The 23,315-nt window shown below is 41.8% G+C and overlaps 1 protein-coding gene across 6 annotated transcripts in view; it reads right to left on the bottom strand.

The window, feature by feature from the left end:
• LOC144761592 (monocarboxylate transporter 10-like) overlaps window positions 1-23,315 on the bottom strand; it is a 1,000,737-nt gene that overhangs the window by 65,602 nt on the left and 911,820 nt on the right. For 5 of the 6 annotated variants that reach the window (XM_078646883.1, XM_078646884.1, XM_078646887.1 and 2 more), the window contains one exon: window positions 6,464-6,978. The exons of the other annotated variant lie outside the window; for it this stretch is intronic. In XM_078646883.1, coding sequence (XP_078503009.1) covers window positions 6,874-6,978 — 105 coding nt within the window. In that variant the 3' untranslated portion in view covers window positions 6,464-6,873. Of the gene's footprint in view, window positions 1-6,463; window positions 6,979-23,315 lie in introns of those variants that run through there. 6 annotated transcript variants of the gene reach the window in all.

The following is a 23,315-nucleotide window of genomic DNA, read 5'->3' as shown; positions in this document are numbered from 1 at the left end:
CACTGTTGCACTTTACATGAGATCCTTTATTTAAGCACTGTTTACAAAACTCAGGATATAAAAAACATTTAATGTTTGCACATTATCTTGTACACTTTTTACTCTGAACCTTTGCACGCTTGTTTGAAGTTCAGTGTGTTTTTAAATGTCTTTATGCTATTTTATATGAAGAATAAATTGGTTATATTTAAATTCAAGTTTCATGCTTGACATTTCATTTTTTAGTGTTCACTGTAGCAATGTCTGTGATTTATGATTGGGTATCCTGGTGCTCTATAAGGTAATCATTTACTATGCTTTAAAAGTTAATACAATCTAATATGTAATGAAAAATGTGTTGAACAATGCTTTGTTTTGGCCTTTCTGTCTCCCAAATTTTCTTGGGGGGTAGAAGTTCAACCCCCCAAACTCCCCCTAGTCGTTGCTCACAGCGCTTGCTCGCAACAAACCATGTGGGGGTTGGTCTCACTTTTACTTTGTTCTCTCTGATTCACTACTTGTGTCTATTTTTGGTGCTCTCTGAAAGAATGCCTATAAATACATATGACTGGGTGGGTAACCTGATGTTCTTTAAGGTCATCATCTACTGTTTACTGTGCTTTGAAAGTTGATACAATTTGAATATGTAATGAAAAATGTGCTGTAAAATTCACCATTTTGGTCTGTCGTATTTCAAAATTTTCTTGGGGGGAGAACCCCCTCAAACCCCCCTCACTGCGCTCGATCGCTACGCGCTGGACGGGGGCTGGTCCGCTACGTGCCGGACGGGGGCTAGTCTGGCAAAATTTGATAGGGCTGCTTTCAGTTCCCAGTCTGGCCCTGCGCATAAGTGCCGGATTAATTACGGATTTCTGCGCTTGGCCGGTGGAGCCGCTTTAGCAGTCGGCCATTCCGCTGCTCGGCCAAGCCACGCCCCCCATCCTGACTGGTAAGTTAATAGTTTGGTCCTCCCCCTTTTAAATTAGCTCTATCCTCACAATAGCTGTTAATGTGGGAGAAGGGGTAAGGTGTCTGGCCCACTCTCTACGGTAACCTCTGGGATCCTATGCCTCAGAAGTCTAGCAGTACGCATAACCTTGTCCTTGAGAGGAGGTCCAACTTCCTAACCTCCCAAACACAACCAATGACCTATAATCCACTGCATGAGGTTGAAACGTGTTGACATATTTCTGAAGAGTGCACGAAAAACAAGAACTTGAGCTGCCCAGGGAAACCATTGACTCATTGATGAATAATTAATAGGTAGTGTTAAGAGTTCCACCTGACCTATAGAAGGAGTGATTTAATTGTTACAAGAATGCACTATGGAAGAATAGTATACTACTTTTTGATCCTCATAAACCTTTCTTAATCAAGTGTTGAGATAACTGACTGCAGATGCCATTTTGATTCTTACAATATTATTAATATCATTCTTTGAGCAATAAATGTGGTGATGGGTGACATTCAATTGGGGGATGGAGGCACTATATGTTAAATGTGAAAATAGTTTCTAAAAAGTTTCACCCACCTTTTACCTCTGAATGTTCCATGATGGCTTAACTATACATGCCACTGAAGCATGGTTTAAAAAAGGCGACTGGACCCTAAACCCTCCTTCACGTTCTCTGGTTGCTACTATAAACTGGTGGGTTCAGTGGGTACCCACATGAGCATGCAAAAAAATTCAACTAGGACTAGAAGTACAAAAGAATGAAGCACCTAAAAAGGTGCTAACTTTCGGGAACATACAGTGGACTAATTGCAGATGAACTGTGTAATAGTCCCCTTTCAGTACTGACCAATGCAGCCAAAACGTGCCATGGAACAAGTGAAGTTTTTAAAGAAGGAATGTAGTTGTTAGGTGTTAGCAAGCTCTGAGGTTCAATTCTAAGGGTGGGCAAAAAATATTTTATTCAGCCCACGGATTTGGCGGAATTTGGCGCCTTCACCTTTCTCTTGTAACGTGGAGTTCAGGCCAATTTCCACCAATTGCTTCATGGGGAATTGTTTTACCGCAAGGCTCCAGAAATGCGAGCGGATGAGTGCGATTTTAGATTGTGCGTCCCCTAGCGCTAATTTCTAATGCAGACAGTCGGGAGAAGTCACAACCAAAGGCTGCTTCTCGAGTAGATTTGCTGCAGCTCGAGAAGATTTTCTTCTTGATCTGCAGCAAAGTCACCTCATATGACCGCATGCTGTTGCACACTGCATGGTGCTGTTTGTGCTGATTTTTCAGTAAGGCTTGCTCTTCCTGTGCTAAATTGTAGCATGAGCAGCGCAACATGCATATTTTCCTCCCATTGGCGGAACTCCATGGAATCTGACTTTCATATGGCTCCTGATCAGTACAAAATTTTAGAGAGATGTCTATTGGCCACAGACAGAACGTAAAATTACCTGTGGTACTCACGTTTGGAGTGAATTTCTAGGTAATGGTGTTTTGTCTTTTTGTCTCTACGTACATGCAAATTTACACAATTCTGTATTTACTCAGACAACAAACAGCCAAACTCTCGTCACTGCTTTCTCTACCTGGTTATAAATGTGTTACCTTAAACAAACAGCCTCAGGCTCGCCACTGCCTTCTTTACCTGTCTACAAATTTGTTACCTCAAGGTTTTATCTAGAGGTGTGCGAAATACGTGTATTTTGCATTTGCATACTTTCTTTGGAAAATTATGTGTAACTATTTAAAAGTAAAAAATGCACGTTCTGCTATATTTAAGCATGAAATAAGCCTTGCATCCATTTTGAATGTGAATACGCATTTAAAACACAAAAAAGCACAAAAAGACATGCACTGTAAACAGCCGTCAATAACTTTCTGGTCATTTGGGGGCAGATGTATCAACGGAATTTTTACTCGCAAACGCTGCGATTCGCTAAAAAGCAGCGTTTGCGAGAAAACATTTGCAAAATGGTATGTAGCAGGGATATCGCATCGCAAAATTAAGGAATCGCAAAATTTGCGATTATTCAATTTTGCGTAAACATTTAAGGAATTGCAAATTGCGATTCCTTAAATGCTATGTAACAAGCATTACATTTTTGCGATTTCTCGTTCAGAAATCGCAAATTACCACCAACTTCAAGTTGGTGGTAATTTGCGATTTCTTTCACAAATGCACTTTTTGGCATTTGTGAAGGTGCCATATGGCGCATGTGCGCCATATGCGCACACATGTTCATTTCAGGGGTGCATCAGGGTGTCCTTATGACACCCTTGCACCCTTAAACTTATTCTCAATTTGCGATTCTCAAATTGCGAATCGCAACTTGAGAATGACTTCACATTCATTCCTATGGGCCTTCTGGACCATAGAAATGAATGGGAAAGTATTCCTTTGTTGCAATTTCGCAATTTGCTAATCGCAATTAAGGAAAACTAAGTAATCGCTAAAAAGTTGTGATTTTTTACATACATCCCTTTTTGCAATTCTCAAATAGCAATTCTTAAAAAATCGCTATTTGAGAATCGCAAACGGGGATTTTCATACCTGCCCCTTGGTTTGTTCCCAAGCACTTGTGATAATTTCTGCCAGAGCAACATGCGTAATTTCAGGAATTTCGCATAACTAAGAGTGTAATGCTAGATTCCAGAAATTAAGCAAAATTAAGTTGAGGTTACAGAAATTTCGTTCAGACATAGTTTTAACACCATTCTTTCAGATTCAATAACGTAAGCATTTGCTAATGGTTCCTCCTTTGCAGCAGGCTAACCAACTGAATCTTCCATCTTCAGGACTACTTTGCATATCTTCATTCTTCTAATCTTCTGCCCACAAGGTGCTCTGAGGGAACTACAGAGTGCTATCCAGCATCTGACAGAAACCAAGCATAACTTAAAAAATAATTAATCATTGTAATGATTGTTGCTAAAAAGGTCAGGTTACTAGACGCTACACATCTCTGTTTAGTCTTGTGACAAGCATGAGACAAGGAATTTGATATTTCTTTTTCACTAAGGCTTATCAATAGACACAAACACAAAGTTGTGAAAGCAGTACCCTACATGTTGCCCTCTCACTAAAAAGAGACATTGTGTTAAGGGGAGGTGTAATTTAGTAAAAATTATGTTTTTGCCAAAGTTACTTTATATTTTTCGAACTATATCCCTAGGCATATATAAAATGACTGGTTTAAGTAAATAGAGAGGGAGGTCACCACGTTTATCTGGTCCTATGGGAAAACAAGGAGAGCCAATGTGTTCCTAAGTCTACCTAAGGATAGAGGGGGTGGGGGTTCCCTAACTTCAAGATATAACATCTGGCACCAGTCCAGCAGATTTATAGTCTCTTATTCAGAAATAAGGTAAGGGAAAGGGTCGATCCAAGCTACATTCCATCAATATTTGAGATCCTGATAGGCGCTAGGGCGGAAGGCTGCCTTGTTAAATTTTACAAAGCTAGTTACTTTAAAGAAACAAAATTAGACCTTAATTACAGCATTCCGGAACTAGGTGGGGATCCTGAATTGGCTTGGGATAGGAAGATTCAGCAGATATACCCCTTTCATCAGGAATGATCAGGTACCTAGGGTCCTGCAAGATGATTGTTTGGTAATGTGGGAGAGGCTGGCTTCCGTAGGGTAGTGGATCTGTTGGCTGGAGTTCATATTGCGTCCTTCGAGATAGTCAAGGAAAGATTCAATATTGGTCACCGTGACTTTTTAAGATTTCTATAATTAAGGACTTTTTATATAAGAAAGCTGGAGGAGCTGCAGGTTTTACACGGGTCCCTTTAATGGAACTATTAACGAAGTATGAGAGCCCCTCAATTTCACAGCTATATCGCTGTCTACTGGAGGAGTCCCCGGAAAACTTGGATAAACACAGCTTGAAGTGGCAGGTCGGGCTAGGGCTATTTGATACCTTGTTTCTCGAATCATTAGCAATGGGGGACTTAATATTATGTTCTGCTAGCTTACAGTCACAGCATTATAAAACTTTGGTTGATCTGTACATAACACCTTCAAAAATTGTGAAATGGGGGGGGAGTGGTGGGGACCCGGTGTTTCAGGTGTAGGGCGCAAGGAGCGAAATTGGTTCACATATATTCCATATGCTCTTGCCTCAAATCGACAGCTAGGGAAATATTTGGCTTTCTATGAGACATATTGAAGATGGATATTCCGCTCTCTCCTCAAATTATGTTATTAGGAACAGACGAATAAGCTAGGGGAAATGGGAAGGAGCTAATCTTTATTGCAATGTCAGTTTATAGGCTGTCTGTTGCTTCTGCCTGACTGGATCCGCTTCCACCGACCTTCGAGCAATGGAAAGGATGGTTCCTGCATGTCTATAAGCTTGAGACAGCATTGTATGATCGAAGAGGCAGGAAGGGGAAGATCAAGGGGAATAGGATTTGGGGGCCACTCACAGCTTGGATCTCCCAGTAGACCCGAATAAGCTTTGTTTTAAGATGTTGTGTCTGTGCCTGTTTTTATTAAGCGAAATCGCTTACTCCTATATATGGTATCTAGGATTAGTAGATTTTCCCGTAGAAGTAGCTTTTTATTGGTTTATGAATTGCGATGAATGTATTTTTATGATCAATTTGGCTTAGTATCCACTATCCGTAATGTATTGATGTCTATGATTAATCTTTTCTTAATTGCTGTAACTTGTGTTTGCTCAGGAAAAAATTTAATATATTTTAAAAAAGATAAAGAAAAAAAAGAAAAGAGACATTGTGGTCTGCCAGCTTCAGGGCGGTCTTCACCCAAACATTTTGGCCTACTCCTCCTGTTTTTGCTGAATTCGTTTTTGGTGACTTTAGGGCTCTGCGCACTTTACCACTGCTACCAGCGCTGAAGTGCTTCCGCTCTCTCCTTTAAATGCAGTGAAACTGGATTACACCCAATTGGCACATTTAATTTACTTGTAAGTCCCTAGTAAAGTGGTACCATATGTACCCAGGGCCAGCAAATTAAATGCTATTAGTGGCCCAGCAGCACACATTGTGACTCCCAGTTAAGCAGTCCTTTTAGTCATGGCTGAGGCCTGCCTTTGCAGCTTGAGGGTGTAGTTTTAAACTGCCATTTCAACCTGGCAAAATAACTCTTCTGCCAAGCCTAAACCTCCCTTTTTAATACATATATGTCACCCCTAGCGCAGGCCCAATGCAGCCCATAGGAAAGGGGCCAGTGCATTTAAAAAGTTGGACATGTACTTTTAAGGTTTACATGTTGTGGTAGTGAAAAACCCCTAATTTGTTTTTCACTGCTGTGAGGCCTACCTCTCTCATAGGATAAAATTGGGTTGCCTTAATACATTTAATAAGTGATAACTTTCAGTTGGGAACAGGTAGGAATGTTGAATTTGGTTTCTAAAGAATTGTAGCTCATTGTTTATAGCTTCAATGCCAAGTTTAACTTTCCACATGTCATGCGCACTAAATACTAAAACAAAGGCAACCAACATACAGCAAAGACCAGTCACAATAACCTACCAAGATCAACAGACTTCAGTGACAATGGTTACTCTAATCACAAAACCTATTATAAAGAGTTGCATTTTAATTGAACGCGGTGTCGCACGTGAAGACTGTCAGCAGTTTACGATCCAATAATCTCTGCGCATTTTCACCTCGGGTAAAGGATTCTTTGGATTTCTGTCTCCTAATTGTCCAAGATGCCACCCCCGGTGGGTGAAGTTTCAGTACAGTCTGATTCCTAAATCGCCGCACATCTAATACGTACACTTATTTTTGAAACCTGCTAAATTAAAAAAAAATACAAACTAAGTTACAGTTAACCATAAAAAAATAAAAATTGCAGTGTACGAAAAACACAACTTTTCCCTCACGGGGCTGTAAATAGAACGTGTTTTGCAACTGCACCAGTTCACAAGTTAGCTGTCTATATGGCAGGACCGTTGGAACGCAGTGTTCATTATTCAGCGATGGATTGCGTGTTATCCACTGGTTTCACAATAAGAGTACTGCTCCGCTCTTGATTCTTGACAATATTTAAATTTGATCCTTCGGATTCAAGCACCTGTTTCAAAAGAAATGAATACAATCAGAAGATGAATGTGCACCTGAATGTCTAATAATACAATGAACGGAATAATGGGAGCACTTGTGTAGAAAGGCCAAGTGTGCTATCATAGCATTTGTTCTTTGCTTGCATTAGGGTGCATCGCACTGCACCCTAATGCAAGCAAAGAACAAAGGGCCAGATGTAGGTTAATAGTATTTACTGATTCTAAAATACCGAATTTTACCGATTCAGTATTTTAGAATCGGTAAATGCTATGTAGCAAATAATTCGGTAAAAATTACCGAATCGTTAAGATTCGGTATTTACCGAATCGGTATTTACCGAATCTCCCCTACATAGCAAATGGCTCAATAGCGGTCTGTAAATCCTGAAATTTACAGAATTTCGGGTTTACCGACCGGTAATGGGCCACCCACATCTGGCCCAAAGGCCCTTCTTCTACCTCATTAGGTGGTAAATACAGCCATAAGGTTGGATAAACTCGGCCAGTCCCATCACTGGGTCCAGGCACCTCTGAACCTCCTGCACCATTGATAGATCCCACTATAAACAGAATGGAGACACAGTGAAGGATAAAGAAAACATGTCTCACTTCATCAGGCGTTGGTATCGTTTGTACATTTGAATCCTCTCCTTTGCTTAGCGTTGAGCCTACAATATGTCTACTGGTGAGGCATTGCATCCCCTACTTACGTCCTCCTCCTTTAGGTCTTTAGTTAGATCCTATTGTGCACCTTTGTAGGATATAACTTGTTAGTTTCGTTGTTCATGACTCAGTTTATCTATATAGCCTTTTCGGTATTTCAGAATCGGTAAATGCAATGTAGGTAAAAATTCGGTATTTTGTACCGATTCGGTAAAATTCGGAATCAACCATTCGGATTTTACCGAATCGGTATTTACCGAATCGGTATTTCCCATTCATTCCTATGGGCCAAAAGGCCCATAGGAATGAATGGGAAATACCGATTCGGTAAATACCGAATCGGAAAGCTTTTAAAGTGAAACTTAAGTAGGTAGCCAATCAGGTGCTACCACCCTCCCCCTCCCTACCAGGAAGTGGCTACACAGGCAGCTGCAAGTAATTAGAAGCTTCTGGAGAGGCTGTGAAACCTGAGCTGAGTCCCTGAGCCACAGGAAAAGTGTTGTGCTTTTAAACTTTGAAAATGGCAAGCAGCAGTGAGAAGGAATATACAGAGAGGAAGAGAAAAATTAAATTTAGCACCATGGAGCTGCAGGTCCTCGTGGAAGAGGTGGTGAAGGAACACCAGAAATTGTTTGGCAAGCTGTCACTGACTGTGGCTGAATCTGCCAAAAGGAAGATTTGGCTGGAAATACTAGCAAAGGTGAATGCTGTAGGAGTGACTACTGTACGCTTACATGTCCACAGGCAAGACATCTCGCGGGCGTACCAGGGAGAAGGAAGGCACGGCACCAGAGAGGGATGACAGCCAGGAGACAGCCACAAGTACAGAGAATGTCACAGAGGACACAGGTGCACCAACAACACAGCCACCATCCCAAGACCTTGAAATGTCTCCACAACTGCAGGCGTCCCCAGAACGTTCAGGATCCCTTCTGCCACTGTCCTCATCTGAACTGCCTGCGTCATTGGCTCTACCAACACCAGCATCACAAAAGAGCAAGAGGCATGTAGTTGCCCCACTAGTCCAAATGGAGTCATCAGCAGGTGACATGGAGGGGGATGACACTCAAACCTTGGCTGGGGAAGGAAGCACTGCCACACAGCAGTCCATTGCAGAGGGTGCCCGTACAGGTACCAGACGCCGCAGGCACAGAGATAGCAGTGTTCCAGCACATGTGGAGGGTGCCAGTGTCTTCCGTAGCCTAGAGGGTAGCATGGTCAAGATTCAAAGGATGCAGGGGAAGGCCATCCTGTCTGTCCAACGCCAGATGAGGAACCTGAACACAAATATGGAAGACATAGGGATGGGCATCAGAGAACTGGTTGATGTGAACAAGGAGATGGCTGCAGGGATGCGGGACATGACGCAATTGGTGCAGCTTCTGTGCAGTAAAAATGGACCAGGACATGGTAGCAAGGCGCAAGGAGAGGCAGCATGAGCAGCAACAAAGTAAGGCAATGAACCGCCTGGCCACAGCCACTTCCCTGCTATGCAGACGATGCATCAACGTGCAAGAGGGACTCACACACAACAGCAATGAGGTGTCTAGGGGCATTGCTAGGATGACCAGTGCTGTAGAGGTGCTGATTAATGCAGAGACAGCACAAACTGCTGCTCTGGATGTACCGGAAAGTGAGGAAAGCACCAGTAGGAGCAGCATGACAAGCCCCAGAGGAGCAGCAGGCGCCATGGTGAGCCAACAGCCCAAACACCCAGTGAAAAGAGCCAGCCACTTACATCTGGCACTGGTAGGCATGGGCGGAAATGACTTGTACAGTAAATGGGGAAGTGACCCAGGACTACCATTATTAAATGGATTACATTTGTGATGCACATTTGTGCTTTTGAGTACCTGCGTAGTGCCAAATAATAAACTACGTTGGGTGCATACTCCACCTGTCTTTGTCTCTTTACTTACTTAAAAGTAGTTGCGTGTGATCTCTGCCGTCTGTGTCTGCCATCTGTTTGTGTCGCAACTCCTGCTGTGTTGGGTTCAGGTAGTGCATGTTCATCATCATGGTCCTCATAGTCGCTCAATTCCACCTTAATGACATTCTTAGTAGCACGGTTGTGCAACATTGCACAAGTTGCAATCATCTTACAGCAGATGATTAGTGAGTACTGCCGTGCCCCTCCACTTTTGTGGAGGCAGTGGAACCTGCTTTTTAACAGCCCAAAGGTGCGCTCCGCAATGTTCCTAATAGATTTGTGTGCCACGTTGTATCGTCTCCGGCTGGGGGTTGAAGGGTTGAGGTAGGGTGTCAGGATGAAAGAGCGGACGGCATATGCACTATCCCTTGTTTGAAAATGAGAAAGCCATTACTCACATGCACACATACATCTGCAATATGTATCAAGGGAGTGTCACACAGTGTGTTACCTAGCAGGTATCCTTCACCAAATTCCCTTGCTGTCAGGCGTGTGTAGATCCCACTGTTCTGAAAGATGTAGGAGTCGTGGGTACTTCCTGGGAACTTGGCCACTATGTCCGTGATAATGTACTTGGCATCACAGATTACCTGTACATTGATTGTGTGGGTTGACTTTCTGTTTCTGTAAATGTACTCTGTGGCAGCAGGTGGGCATATTGGGATGTGGGTGCCATCAATACAGCCGATGACATGTGGCAAATGAGCAATTTGATAAAAGTCAGTCTTGGTCTTGAGCAGTTCGGCGTGAGTTTCAGGGAAGCTGATGTAATGATGCATTCTCTGCATCATGGCCTCTAGGAACTTCCTGAAGAAACGGGACAGGCAGCTCTGGGACACCCCACTTACCGCAGCAATCACACTCTGGTAACTCCCAGATGCAAGCAGGTGTAGGCTACAGAGCACCTGCACATGGGGTGGGATGGCGTGCGCCCTTGGGGTTGGGTGCTCCACCAGTGGGTGCAGGTCCCAGATCAAGTACAGGATGGTGTGGGGGTGTAGCCTGTACCTTTGCAATATCTCTGGCTCAGTCAGTTGAAATAGCGTTATCCTCTGCCTGTAGACTTGCTCCTCCCTTCTCCAGACCCTCTCTCCTGCTGCCTGTAGCCATAGCCGCCTTGCTATCAGGTAGAATGCCGCCATTCTGGTCACACTGTTGCATTTTGGGCCCTTTTTTTTATAGCCTGCACCTGGTTACCACCTACTTTTAATCCATGGTAAATACCGACTCTTAAATACCGAATTTCATGAAATTCGGCATTTTAGAAGTTACCTACATCTCAAAACTCATTTTTTAGCATTTCTTATTTACCGATTCGGTAAATTTACCGATTCGGTAAATTTACTGAATCGGGAAAATTACCAAATCGGAAAAATTACCGATTCGGTATAATTACCGACTCGTATTTACCGAATCGGTATTTTTTGTGACCCTACATCTCAATATCTAAATACCGGTCGGTAACGGCCGAAATTCTGTATTTTCGGCCGTTACCGACCGGTATTTGACTACCTACATCTGGCCCCAAGTTGGCTTCCTGCACGATCTTGAATAGTTTGAGAACATTCCCATTATAATTATCAGCACGTTCATTCGTTCATTTATAAGTTCACTTTCAAACAAATAGGATCTTTCTTCTAGTTTTATTCTCTGGCACGAGGACAGCATTTCGCCTCTCGCCTGCACGTACATTATGTATGTCTCAGCCACTTCCAATTAAGAGTAAACACCCCTCATTTAGGTCATCCAAAAGGTATATAACCTCTGACCTCCCTCACCATACTAACATTAGGGGCGAGGAAGACTGGCAGCAGTCTGGCTGAGACGACCAAAACTGAGGTAAAGGAAAAGCTATTTTTGACTTTCTCAATGAAGGAGAACTGGGTTAAAAAAATCCCATTCCTACATTTTCTCTCCCTTTTTCCTTAATCATTACAGGCTTTATGTATCCTCTAATTCTACCCATGTCTCCTGGGGTATGGTTGACACCGATTTAAAAGTAAAAATAATTGAGGTTTTTCACCATCGCGCACAGGACTAAGGGCCATATGTAGGTAATTTGGGTTTTGCGATTCTCAAATTGCGATTTTTAGGGAATCGCAATTAGAGAATCGCAAAACGCAATGTAGGTAGGATTAGCAAAATTTTTGGTGAATCCCACTTATTCCTTATTTGTGAATCGCAAATTGAGATTCGCAAATAAGGAAAACCTTCTCATTTATTCCTATGGGCTAGAAGGCCCATAGGAAGGAATGGGAAGACATTCTCAATTTGCGATTCTCAATTAGAGAATCGCAAATTGAGAATGCAATTTCAAGGGTTCAAGGGTGTCAATAGGACATCCTTTTGCACCCCTGAAATAAACATGTGTGCACATGTGACGCACATACGTGCGCTAAGGGCATGTATGTGCGCCACATGGCAATTTTAAAAATGCAAAAAAAATGCTTTTTTCAAAGAAATCGCAAATTACCACCAACCTCAAGTCGGTGGTAATTTGCGATTCCTTAAGCCAAAATTTGCACAACTTGGGTGCTTCCTAAATTGCATATAAGGAATCGCAATTTGCGAATGCAAATTGCGTTCGCAATAGGCTTCCTACATATGGCCCTAAGATCATAAAAACATGACTGCAACATAAACAAAGGGGTGATTCTGAAATGCTTCCAAAATTAATTACATTAAATTTAACAATTTCAATCCTACCAAAGGTAAGTACCTTCAATACATTTAATTTCAAACTGAAAACTAACAAAAAATACAGAAGTGCATTATTTTAGTAACAAATGAAGTGAACGCATGAACATCGAAAAGGACAATGAACTTCTAATGGGCTAGAGGCTAATTTAGCAGGAATTAACTGTATTCATCACAAATATTTCATTAGACTTGAAGCTCCCGAATGCCAATATGAATGTTATCTTTACAAATAATGCCGATTGCATGCATGCTGGTCATTCAGCCTGAACATGATTTTTATTAAGTTGCTAATTTTGGCATAAGATGAATGCATTCCTAAAATGAAAGAGGTAATTTGACAATGCCTATTTTGGTATATATTGAACAATTTTTTTTTAGGTACGTACCTTTAACAGGATTGAAATTGTTAAAAGAATGAAATTAATTTCAGAGGCATTTCAGAATCACCCCAAGTGTGAAAACAATGGTTTTACGTTAGGGAGCTGCCTGAAACCACGGTCGTATTGTATTTTTGTTCATGCTTTTAATGAATATAAATACTTTTCACAAGATGGCGCTCTTCAGGTGATCAAGGCTGCTGCGCCTCCGAAACGCAGTGTCTTGATGAAATAAACAGATGCTTATTTACTTCTGTCCCTGAGTGTCGTCTCAGATAGGAAGATTGTTGTGGCATATATATATTACCTACTGGCGGTCGCCAGTAGGTATATATAGTTAGGATTTTTTCTCTATGGGTTTTTTGAAAATTCTATGTCTAATAACTTTGGCGTTTGTGGACGGAATTGGCTGAAATTTTCAGGAAAATGGCACATTTTGTTTCTGAGCAGCCCTTGAAAATTTGGGGGGGGTTCATCCAGTGGGGGCCGAGAAAAAAGGGGGGTCCCAAAACGTGTTTTTAACATTGAGTTTTCCATAGGGCGGTTGGCCTCACTTTTAGCCCGAACGGCTGAATGGATTTGCACGAAACTTGGCAAAATTGTAGGGACTGGTAGCCCGATGTGCCTTTTGTAGGTCTCAATATATGTGCTCCAGTGGATTTTGAGAAATTAACGTTTAAAAAAAGATATATATCTGTAACAGCGGACCGGTTAGCGCTCTGGTTCGCGGACTTTTCGCGCAACGGAGCTTTGTGAAGCGAAGCTGATTGGTTCTCCGGCGTCTGTCAACATTCCAAACAGTCCGTAGCGGCCGCCATCTTGTCTCTCGGTAGGATCGAGAGACAAGAGGAGGTCAAAACAAAGGGGGAAATAACTATAAGGGGGCATAGTAGATCCTCGCTGACCCCCTAGGTTTGATGTGGAGGTTTTAAAAGGGCCCCGCGGGGCAAAAAAAAAACAAAATAATAATAATCGAACGGCTGAATGGATTTGCACGAAACTTGGCAAAATATTAGGGACTGGTAGCCCGATGTGCCTTTGCTAGGTCTCAATATATGTGCTCCAGTGGATTTTGAGAAATTAACGTTGAAAAAAAGATATATATCTGTAACAGCGCTCCGCTTCGCGTACTTTTCGCGTTACGGAGCTTTGCGAAGCTGATTGGTTCTCCGGCGTCTGTCAACATTCCAAACAGTCCGTAGCGGCCGCCATCTTGTCCCTCGGTAGGATTGAGAGACAAGAGGAGGCCAAAGCGAAGGGGGAAATGACCATAAGGGGGCATAGTAGATCCTTCCTGACCTCTTAGGTTTGATGTACCATTTTGCCAAGTTTGGTGTAATTCCGTTCAGCCATTCAGGCTGTAGACGTATGTAAATGTCCTATGGAAAATTGCATGGGGAAAACACATTTGAAAGTGTTGAAATTTAGAACCAATTAAAATGTTACTTTGGTTTTGTATTTGTGTGTGATGAAAGTTAATTGGTTATGTATATATGTCAAATGAGAGGAAACCACAGCCATTTTGTGATACTACTGTCTGAGGTACATTTGTGAGGAATTTTTGGTGGTGAATTTCTGGTGTTTGATTTACACAGTACTAACACTTCTGCTACTTTTAAAAAGGTGAGTTGTTAATTTGTATGGGGAACTATGTTGTACACTTGAAGATAATTTGAAAAATGTTTTCTGTTATTTATTTGCAGTCCTTCTGTTATACTAAATACTTGATAAAGTTAGTTTTATATTATGTATTACTAAAGACGATAAATGAAAGTGATTATTTTTTTCTGCAATTTACAGCAAGCAATTTCAAAATAAAATGGCTCACAATGAAGAGACCGTGGCAATTTCTTTTGAATTGTCCAACACATTGATTGAAATTGAGAGCACCAATAATGAAATATTGTCACAAGGAGGACATGACTTGTATGATTCCATTAGATTGATTGAAATGGACAGCACCAAGAATGAAATATTGTCACAAGGAGATGACTTGAATGATTCCACTACATTGATTGAAATTGAGAGCACCAATAATGAAATATTGTCACAAGGAGGAGATGGCTTGTATGATTCCATTAGATTGATTGAAATGGACAGCACCAATAATGAAATATTGTCACAAGGAGGAGATGACTTGAATGATTCCACTACATTGATTGAAATTGAGAGCACCAATAATGAAATATTGTCACGAGGAGATGACTTGAATGATTCCACTACATTGATTGAAATTGACAGCACCAATAATGAAATATTGTCACAAGGAGGAGATGACTTGAATGATTTTTTTGATCAATCTCTTGATGGCGAATTTATCGAGTGTTTGGAGACCATAGAGTTACAAGAATCATCATTGGAGACTTTTAATGAGGACATTGCTGATGAGGACATGTTACTAGTTCTTTCAAATTTAGAAAATTCTGAAGAATAAATTTATATTTAGAAATCAAAAATTGTTTGAGACATTATTCATTTTTATTTTTAATTTATGAGGTTGTAGCGAAGTGATTGTAGTATAAAATGAGACTTATAGTATAGAGTGCAACATTTTTATGTTACATGGTAAGTTTACTCATATTTACTTCCCTTCTGCCACTATATTATCTCCAATGTGTATTTGACATGTCTTCTTCATCTCCGGCCTCCTTTCTCTCACTGTGTGTCTCCGATGCATCTTATCGCTGGTATTTTGTGTAATTACAGAAGAGAGTAAAATAAAATAGTTCGGAACGTGAAAAGGGGGCAAAGTAGAGTACTCCTCACCCCCTAGGCCTTTTTAGGCGGTCCCAAAAGGATCAGTTTCTGCTTTCCTGAGAGATTATGGTATGAGTTCCATATACCACAATAACTTGCATTACAACATGCAAGATATCTATCTCCTATTACCAACTTTTGGAGATATTCGCGCTAAGCGCGAATATCTCCAAAAAGTAACACCTGCCCTGAGCAGTTCTTAGCCATGTTATCCAATGGGAGGTGGATAACATGGCTAAGAGTATTAGCTCGGTAATGCATGAATATCGCTGAGTTTTTAGCGATATTCATGCATTGCGGCCGTTTATTATCGCATTTGCGATAAACCTTGATAATAGTAAGGTTTATCTTCGATAATTTCTGACGATGCTTAGTGGTAAAAAATTGGTTGGTAAGCATCGTTAGCGATAAATATCGCTTAACTTTGGTAATATGCCCCAACGTCTGTTAACGTTCGATTCGAAGGAAATGAGGAAGTGTTGAAAAACATTGTCTGCGCCATCTTGCCTTTTTTGAAATGCCACACTTTTGTCGTGCACGGCAGCCATTTTAGATGTCTTGACCAGACCCACTCTCTGCACGCTGTCGATTCGTAGCATGGCTCCTCACCCTCGTAAGCATCTCCCCCAGGCACTGGTCACCACCGCTCTTTGTCTTATGCATGGGCAATAAACCTCCCCCCATCTGCGCTGCTCTTCCCTGAGAATCACACTCTGTGCCCGCCCGACACCTCCCTTTCGCCCTATTCACTACCGCACCCTCTGACACTCCTCTTTCTCTGTGTCCGATTGTCCAGGCTATCAGCTAGCCCTGCAGATGTAGTTTATGGCCCCAGCTGTAAAGAATCACCCCTCTTCAAAGGAGTTATAGTAGATCAAGGCCCACACTCGATGAGATCCGTCACACCACACGTGTTCCTACTATCTGAAAACCATCCTGTATTGTGATTGGGGAGGGGACCGAGCCTGAAGCGGAAGATTCCAGGAATGACTCTTTGTACATCAAAGTTTTTACAATTATGTGTCACATTAAAAATATATAGCACTCCAACAAAGTAGTAGGAATATAAAACTTTAATAACATATAAATATATACAACAAAACAAAAACAGTAAAAACATTTAAACAACGAAGAGACCGTGGCAATTTCTTTTTAATTATCCAATAGATTTATTGAAATTGACAGCACCAATAATGAAATATTCTTGTCAGTAGCGGTCTGTTGTGCGAATAGTTCCAAGGCAGCAGAACGCGCTGAAATCTAGATGGCACGAAAGTGATGTCTAGTAAGTTGCCGCCCAGCAAAAAACGGCGTGGGGCGCCGCGGGGGTGAGTGAGTCCAGTAGGCACCCCAGCTATTCTTACCGGCATTGCAGAATTACTGCTGGGGACAATGCCTGTGCTGTAGCAGGGTCACAGCAGAAACAAAAAGGATTCTGTTGAAGATGTTGTTGGTTTTCAATTTGAAAACAGTTCTGGTGTCAACTGCTATGCTAATGTAGTGGTTAATGTTTTGTTTTCTCTAGAAAATGTAAAAGAGGGGGAGGCAGTCCAAAGTTCCGTTAAAAGGGCAAAGGAAAGGATCGGTGGTTTGAACTATCAGTCAAAAAGGGGAGGGGGTGCAATAATTTTTCCTACCGGGTCACACTGTGCTTTCACCGGAAGTGAGGTCTGCAGGATTGTAGTAATTCAAAGTGAGGCTGGCGCCAGCATGGGAGCGCCGACGTCCCGCGGATACAGTTTCGTCACTCCACGGGCGATCATGGCAGTCATTCCCCATCGGGGGTCAGAGACTCCCGCGGCTCCTCTAGAATCTTCAAGGTCGTGGAGGACTACGGTGGTGGAGTCAACCAGTGACCGGGCCATTTCTTTATGTTGGGCCCGCTCTTGCCAGGTCGACCGCCATTTTGAGAGTTCGGCAGCTACCGGCGATCGCGGGGTCACATGAGCGGACGGGCTCCACCCTGCCGGGCGAGACGTTGCAGCATGGCCACAGTGGAAGAACCGTTATCTAGGTCGTTCCGAAACTGTGCAGCACTGTAGTTGTTAGGATGCCACCGCCTGGAGCGCTGAGGGTGCAGCTGGGAAGTCTCCACCTGGGGAGGCGGGAGAGGCCTGTTCGCACCGTCTCTCCCTCCCAGTGCACCCCACGGCGTCTCGCTTGAGATTTGTTATGGCCGGACCAGGCGATGAGGACGAGGGGGGGGTCGGAGGCATGTGCAAGACATCCCCCCCCAGTGTTGTCGCAGCCATTATAAAAGAAAGAAGTGTCCCGTCCGTCTTCGGGCCGGGCTTCCGGTGGATGTCGGCCGGACGCCCCTGGCTCTGGCCCCATGAACGGGTTTCTTGGTTTATCGGCTGCAGCCGGATCCCGTCGGCCTCGGCCCCCCGACCGTTGGTGGTCGGACCGGAAGAGCATGTGGCGGGACTACCTGCAACTCTCAAGGGCCACCGCGGCCGGACTGGGAGAGAGAGGGGAGGGTCGAGGAGACATTCCCCCCCCCTGCAACTGTTCAGGGTTGTAAAGGCAATCCCCTGGCCGGGTCCCGCTGGCCTCGGCCTCTCCTTCGGCTACACCCTACGTTAGGATCTCCTGGCCGAGGCGTGGCAGCAGGACCTGCCTTATATGGGCTGCTCCCGGCTGGGCGTAGCCGGAACCCTGCCCCACCTTGGAAGTTTCCAGAGTGGGGGTGGATGTTCTACTGACTTGCATTTTCCCTAGTCTATCGATTTTTTTGGCGTGGCAGGCGGTGGGACAGCGAGGGGTGATTTGGTTTCTCTTACTGTTTTTCTGGTCTCTCACCACTGGCATATTTTAACGTTTTCTTGTTTCTAGGACATTAATAGGTTTTATCATTACGTTATGTTATCGTTTCTTTGTTCGTTGTTTAATAAAAGTTCATGTTCATCAGTGGCCTACTGATTTTCGTTTTCCTATTTTTTTCTTTCCAGGTTGTTTCATGGTAAAGTTTCTGTTAACAGGATACAGTGATCACTTCGTTATTATTGCATATGTCCTTTTCACTAGGGGTGCTCTCTGGTCGGGCCAGATGACGTATCTCTAGTAAATGGTCCGGGTGAAAAAGGTGCATCAATCAGTGGGGAGTAGATAGGCATGACAGATTACAACGGGGGAGAACGGTCCGCATTACGTACCCTTTCACTACTTGCAAAGATTTTCCTACGTTTATTTGCAAACAGGGAATACCTCCAAAAAGAACTAATTCCCAAACAGTCAATGTTCGGACAATCAATCAATCAATGAGGAATGAAATAGGTACGACGTGTTAAAGGCTTGCGTTACCTACCCTTCACTATCTGCAAAGGGAGATAGAATATTCCTATTCTTCCTCGTTTGCAGGTAGAGAAGATCGTTAAGAGAATTAACTTCGAACAATTCAATGCTCGATTGAAACAATCAACAAGGGGTACTGTGAACACAAATGAACGCCGCTTATATACATACGCATTGCTATTTTCAACAGGTTGTTCCTAATGTTTCTATTTTAGCGAGGTCAAAAGAGATCCCATTAGTGGCCTACTGATTTTGCTCGATTCCTTTTGTTTTTTTACACGATTTTTCGCTATCTGCAAAGACTAAACAGAGTATTGCGACTCTGTGCTTGTTTGTAAATAGAGAATGAACCAAAGAGAACAATCAATCAAATGGAGAGAGAAGCAGGCACGACGGATTACAAAGGGGGAAAGGGCTGCGTTAACTACCCTTCACTATCTGCAAAGAGAGAGTACTCCTAATAGAAATGAGGGGTGGGGGGCAGCAATCAAAGCAGATCAGTGTGCATAAACACGAAAAAAAAAATTCTTACCACGTACTTGACATTCGACAGCTTATGATATTTGCTATTAAAAAACCATTGAAATTCACTGAAAAAACCATAGGTTATAGACCATATATAGTTAGGAATTAGCATTTACAAAACCTTGAAAATTCACTGAAAAAACCATAGGTTATAGACCATATATAGTTAGGAATTAGCATTTACAAAACCTTGAAAATTCACTGAAAAAACCATAGGTTATAGACCATATATAGTTAGGAATTAGCATTTAAAAAACCTTATTTTACTCACACAAAACCATTGAAATTCCATATATAGTTAGTTGCACTAACTATATATCGCGCACCCGCAATCCACTGCTGATGATGTCACATATTACATCATTCATGACATGGTCAGTGACATCACTGATGACATCACTGATGACATCTCAAATGACATCACTGATGACATCACTGATGACATCTCATTTGACATCAATGACCACATCACTGATGATATCATTCATGTGACAATACAATGCATCTCTTCACACTTTAATATAACCTCTGTTACACCCAGTGTTAAATACAGAGTATAATTTTTGAAACCATTGACACACCAATACTAGTTACTACATACGCACTCAGTGATTCCTATGTTTACACACACATTCACTCATTTACCCATACAATCATTCATACATACAATCACTCATCTTTACAACACTATCATATGCACTCATACACCTATACAGACTCTCACACTCTGTCACTCATCCATGGAGTTACTCACACACCTAGTCAGTCCTGTAAAGAATCAATCACACTTCCATTTTCTAATCTATACAGTTAAACATAGAGCACCTTACATTTTGAAACATATACTAACACATAATTACTCTCTTATACAATCATTGATACAAGTACACATTGATCTGCACAGAGTCACACACCTCCCAGCCAGCCACACACACACTCAGTCTCCCATACAAATATTTGGGCAATCAATCAATAACCCATATAGTTACTCATATAGCTACTGATCAACACATGCAGCAGTTTACAGAACAACAGACATAATGATGCACAAATTAAGACAGTTTAGTCACTAACCCATGCACTCAGTGAGACACATTTAATCACTCACTCATACAGTCAGTCACGCACCTACTAAATCCTTCATCCAGACACTTCTACATCTACTCATTCTTCAATATGTAAAACATATTTAAACTTTACAGAAACACACAGTCACTGGATGATGTCATCAGTGATGTCATCAGTGATGTCATTTGAGATGTCATCAGTGATGTCATCAGTGATGTCACTGACCATGTCATGAATGATGTAATATGTGACATCATCAGCAGTGGATTGCGGGTGCGCGATATATAGTTAGTGCAACTAACTATATATGGAATTTCAATGGTTTTGTGTGAGTAAAATAAGGTTTTTTAAATGCTAATTCCTAACTATATATGGTCTATAACCTATGGTTTTTTCAGTGAATTTTCAAGGTTTTGTAAATGCTAATTCCTAACTATATATGGTCTATAACCTATGGTTTTTTCAGTGAATATATATATATATATATATATATATATATATATATATATATATATATATATATATATATATATATATATATATATTCACTGAAAAAAACGTAGGTTTTACACACGTTATAGTTAGGTAGTAGCATTTACAAAACCTTTGAAATTCACTGAAAAAACCGTAGGTTTGACACATGTTATAGTTAGCTGGACATTTCACTGATATAAAACCATTGAAATTCCCCTGTTATAGTTAGTTCAGCTAACTATAAATCGCGCGCCCGCAATGCACTGCTGATGACGTCACATATTACATCACTCATGACATGGTCAGTGACATCCCTGATGACATCTCAAATGGCATCACTGATGACATCACTGATGAAATCATCCAGTGAATGGGTGTTTTTCTGAAAATTAAATATGTTTTATATATGTATATCTGAAGGTTGATGGAAGACGAAATGGGTATATAAGTGTATAAATGGCTGCTTTTTTGGTGAAAAAAAGATTGTATAACTGACTGATTAAGTGTATCTTAATGAATACATGGGTTAGTGAGTAATGTTTAAATATATACATTTCTGTATCAGTCTCTCACTTTCTGTATAAGTGGCTGCATGTGTTGGTGAGTAGCTATATGAGTGATACATGAGTGTCTATATAGGTTATTGTTTGTTTGATTATCAGTAGGAGTGTCTGAGTGTTTGAGTGTCTGTATGCTTCATTGGGAGGTCCTACGTAGTGCATAGATGCATGAATGAGTGACTTATTGCTTGTATGTGTTGAAGGCAGCATATGTGCAGGACTGTATGGGTGGATGAGTGTGTGTGGTGAGTAGCTATATAGGTAATTTTTTTTTCTGTATGGGTGGATGAGTGTATATATGGGTGTGTTAGTGAATGAATGACTGTTTTAATAGTGTATTTGTGAGTAAGTACATATGTTTTAAACTAGTACATATGAGTTATGTGTGAGTAACTCTATGGATGAGTGTTGGTGTGTAACAGGATGATCAGGATGTATCAGTGTATGAGTACATATGATGAGTGAGTACATGTTTGAGTGACTGTATATGTCTGTTGATGAATGAGTGGATGTGTGTATAGATCTTGGAATTACTAAATAGGTGTGTTGTAAGTGGCATTGGTATGTCTATTGTATTGAAAATGTAATTTTGTATTTTTGAATGTGTGTAATAAAGGTTATATTAGGGTGAGAGAAGGTCTGCCACTCTTCCACAAGGATGATGTCATCAGTGATGTCATCAGTGATGTCATTTGAGATGTCATCAGTGATGTCATGAGTGATGTCACTGACCATGTCATGAGAAATGTAATATGTGACGTCATCAGCAGTGCATTGCGGGCACGCGAGTTATAGTTAGCTGACCTAACTATAACGGGGGAATTTCAATGGTTTTATATGAGTGAAATGTCCAGCTAACTATAACATGTGTCAAACCTACGTTTTTTTCAGTGAATTTCAAAGGTTTTGTAAATGCTACTTCCTAACTATAACGCGTGTAAAACCTACGGTTTTTTCAGTGAATTTCAAAGGTTTTTTAAATGCTAATTCCTAACTATAACGTGGCTGTAACCTATGGTTTGTTCAGTGAATTTCAATGGTTTTGTAAATGAAATTTTTTTAATGTAATAATTGTTATATTTTTATACTGATTTACTATATTATTATACATGTTTTATTTTTAGATATATTATTTTTTAAATTACATTATATATTTTTAATATAAATTGATAAAAAATGTTTGTACACCTCTCTGCAACGCAGCCCCCTGACGCGTTTGCAGAGGGGGAACTAATTCCCCTTGCATACTGGGGGTCCCTGGGGGCCAACTAGCCCACCAGGAACCCCCAGTATTCCCCAGGGGGCTGCATTGCAGAGAGGTGTAATGAAGCCACACCCTTTTTTACACCTCTCTGCAGCGCAGCCCACGGGCGTTTTTGCAGAGAGGGAACTAATTCCCCTTGCATACTGGGGGTCTCTGGGAGGCAACTAGCTCACCAGGAGCCTCCAGTATGCTCCAGGGGGCTGCGTTGCTTTGCCCCGGAGGGTGGCGGTCCCCGGGGCAGTGTGGGGGGGGATTGGGCTCCCCCACACTTCTTTATCACTATGCCCCCACAATTCGGTCCCCCTGGGGGTAATTTTTAAATAAACATACTGTTTTAAAAAAAACATTTTTGTCCTTGGGTGTCCTTGTGGGACCCCATGAGCAGGTCTAGGGGGTAAGAGTGCTTCTACCCTGCCCCCTTTTTGTGTTCTACATGTTTGTTTGTCTGCTTTCTTGTGCCTCGTTCTACCGAGCACAAGATGGCTGCTATCAATTTCTGTTTTGGAGTGTTGACAGACAGTGGCAGCCAATCAGCATGAAGCTCGTGCACGGCAAGGTGCGCGCACAGTGCGCGCACGGTGCGCGCTTATAGATATATAATTGATTTCAACTTTTTCTCAGCAACTACTGGAGGGATTTACACCATTTAAACAAAAGCGTGATCTGCGTACCAGACCCTACCATTTTCCCAAATTGGTGTAATTCCGTTCAGCGGTTCGGGCTGTAGCCGTGTCTA

The sequence above is a fragment of the Lissotriton helveticus genome, chromosome 6 (genome assembly GCF_964261635.1).
Source record: "Lissotriton helveticus chromosome 6, aLisHel1.1, whole genome shotgun sequence".
Taxonomy (NCBI): Eukaryota; Metazoa; Chordata; class Amphibia; order Caudata; family Salamandridae; genus Lissotriton; species Lissotriton helveticus.
Note: the sequence above shows the minus strand (reverse complement) of the source record. Positions and strands in the feature narration are given on the sequence as shown.